Source organism: Rhamphochromis sp. 'chilingali', assembly GCF_963969265.1.
Source record: "Rhamphochromis sp. 'chilingali' genome assembly, chromosome: 4".
Taxonomy (NCBI): domain Eukaryota; kingdom Metazoa; phylum Chordata; class Actinopteri; order Cichliformes; family Cichlidae; genus Rhamphochromis; species Rhamphochromis sp. 'chilingali'.
Window position 1 is genome coordinate 780,123 of NC_137948.1, and position 2,378 is coordinate 782,500.

General features: G+C 47.9%; 1 protein-coding gene across 2 annotated transcripts in view; it reads left to right on the forward strand.

Moving 5' to 3' along the window:
* Window positions 1-1,087: 1,087 nt before the first annotated feature.
* Window positions 1,088-2,378, forward strand: part of srd5a2a (steroid-5-alpha-reductase, alpha polypeptide 2a) — a 21,834-nt gene continuing 20,543 nt past the window's right edge. Inside the window, exon 1 of one of the 2 annotated variants that reach the window (XM_080879190.1) lies at window positions 1,088-1,391. In XM_080879190.1, the coding sequence (XP_080735316.1) occupies window positions 1,126-1,391 (266 nt within the window). In that variant the 5' untranslated portion in view covers window positions 1,088-1,125. The remainder of the gene's footprint in view (window positions 1,392-2,378) is intronic. The other variant, XM_080879191.1, reaches the window with a different exon arrangement.

The following is a 2,378-nucleotide window of genomic DNA, read 5'->3' on the forward strand; positions in this document are numbered from 1 at the left end:
CCCAAGGATATTTGGCATGCAGCCAGGAGGCAGCCTGGGATCGAACCACCGACCTTCTGATTAGTGGCTGACCTGCTCTGCCACCTGAGCTCAGATACTGTAGAGATCAGTCCATTTCCCATCCAGGGTCCAGGTACCTTTGGGTCATTAGTCCCAGAAATATTCTCCCATATTCTTCTCAGAAACTAGAGGAAATAGACTAATGTTCTTGTGAACATCACACAAGGAAAGGAAAGAGAGATGTGGACCCCAGCAGCTTGAGAATTAATACTTTTAGTCCTGAACTTAACCCCACGTTCTTTTATTTTCTCCTCATGGACCAACCACAGCCTCTCTGTGTCAAGTTTTCCTGTTTCTTCCCATCCTTTGTCCCAATCTCCAACTGTTTTCTCTTGAAGTGCATTTCCATTTCTTGCAGTCTCGTGGACTGATGCTCTGAAGCTCTGCTTGCTGCCTTGCTGTCAAGCAACTCTCAAGCTGAATGGAGTCAACGGACAATATTCCCAGGTCAAAATGCACAGCAGACATGTTAGTTGTGTGTTTGTTTTTTACAAACCAATTTCAGTATGTTAGTGCTCTGCAGCGGTCATTGGAAACAGCTACTGTTCTGTGGGAGTTTCACTAAACTCCTGCACGCTGTTACATCGCTAGAACAACCCAATATGAAACACGTGGCTACAACAAATGGAACAAACTTTAACATGGCTACATAACCCCTAACCACATGGAAAACATCGCACAGAGCTGAGGTTATGAACCTTAACAGCTGTTCTGAGTTAACTTGCTGAGCGCTGATTCTTAAATATTGCCAGATGGAGAGCAGCTCCAGGAAACCCAGACTGCAGCTCAGAGGGAGGACTCTCTGGACAGCACCTCCTGGACTCAGTGAATGCAAACAAAACAGAACATTTCTCCTCCTACACAAAGTCAAATTGGAGGTAAAGAGGATGCCACACTCAGAAAAATAAAGGTGCAAACACAGACACCACGCCCCTCTGTTTCTCTTTTCTTTTGAGACCGGCTGAGCAGGAACGCGGGACGCCAGTAGGTCACGTGTAGCACCCTCCTCCTTCTCCTCCTCCCCCATTTCCTCCTCCCCCCTCCTCTCGGCTGCTGTCGGGTGTGATGGAGTGCCGCGAGGCCGTCGTGTCTTACCTGAGCTGGGGTCTGGTGGTGGGTGGGGGCGCTTACCTTCTGCGGCAGATGCAAAACTGCGCACGGTACGGCCGCTACGCGCCCACGAAGGCGCGCTGCTGCCCGGCCAGGCTCGGCTGGTTCTTGCAGGAGGTGCCGGCTCTCCTTGTGCCGCTGCTGCTGTTGCTGCTCTCCGCGGAGACCGGGACCGGGAGGAGGCTGCTGATCGGCACCTTCATGCTGCACTACTTCCACAGGTACGGTCTCATGCTCGCGTGCAGCTGAGAAACACTCACGATATAAACTTCTTGTTATTCATAGTGTCGTGGCGCTAGTGTCTAAACCGTAGTGTCGTTACAGGAGTAATGACTCGTTCGTAGAGCCAAGTCAGAGCACTTATGAACAGAGTGTTCCTTTGTTTAACGTTTTAGTCGTCCCGCATCACTTGTTTTAAAACTCGAGGGGACCGATCTTTCCAAGCGGTTGCACCCAGACTGTGGAATGCACTTCCCCTATTTCCACGGTGTTTGGACTCAGTGGAGACCTCCGAAAAGCAGCTGAAGACATTTTTATTTCAAAAAGCTTTTTATTAGACCAGGCTTTTCATGATGTATTTATGACTGTATTGTGTTTTTACCATGTAAAGCATTTTGTGACACATGTCTGTGAAAGGTGCTATATAAATAAACTTTACTTACTTACTTTGAGCTGCTCCACCTAAAACTGTGGAAGTGCAGATCCACGCATGTTTGAGAGGTGTAACGGAGCGAAGGTGATTTTATTTCCACAGTGTTTTTTTAAAGGAGGGAAACCTTCCTCCAAACGGACAGAGCAGTGGAGCCGCCAAGGGAAAGCACACGAATTAAAACCTGTATAATTAAAATATAATTTATCATATTTAAATAGTTAAAAATGTAAAATGAATTAAAATAACACTGGCCAGGGGACAACACAATAAAAATCATTAAAACACAACATTAAAAGTCCAGTGGCGTCCGCCACGGTATAACGGTGTGTTCACACCAAACGCGATGGACGCGAACCAAACGCCCCTAATTTGACGCGTGCACATTCGCGTCTCAACGCGTGTCCAAGACAAATCCATATTTTGACGCGCGTGAACCGGAAATGTGGGAGGAAGTTGTGCCAGACCGGTATCTTTGCAAGATGGCAGCTGTCGAGCTAGCGCTTGAAGAGAGAGTCTCCCTTCTCTATGTACTGTGGAGAGCAGAGCAGCGGCGTAA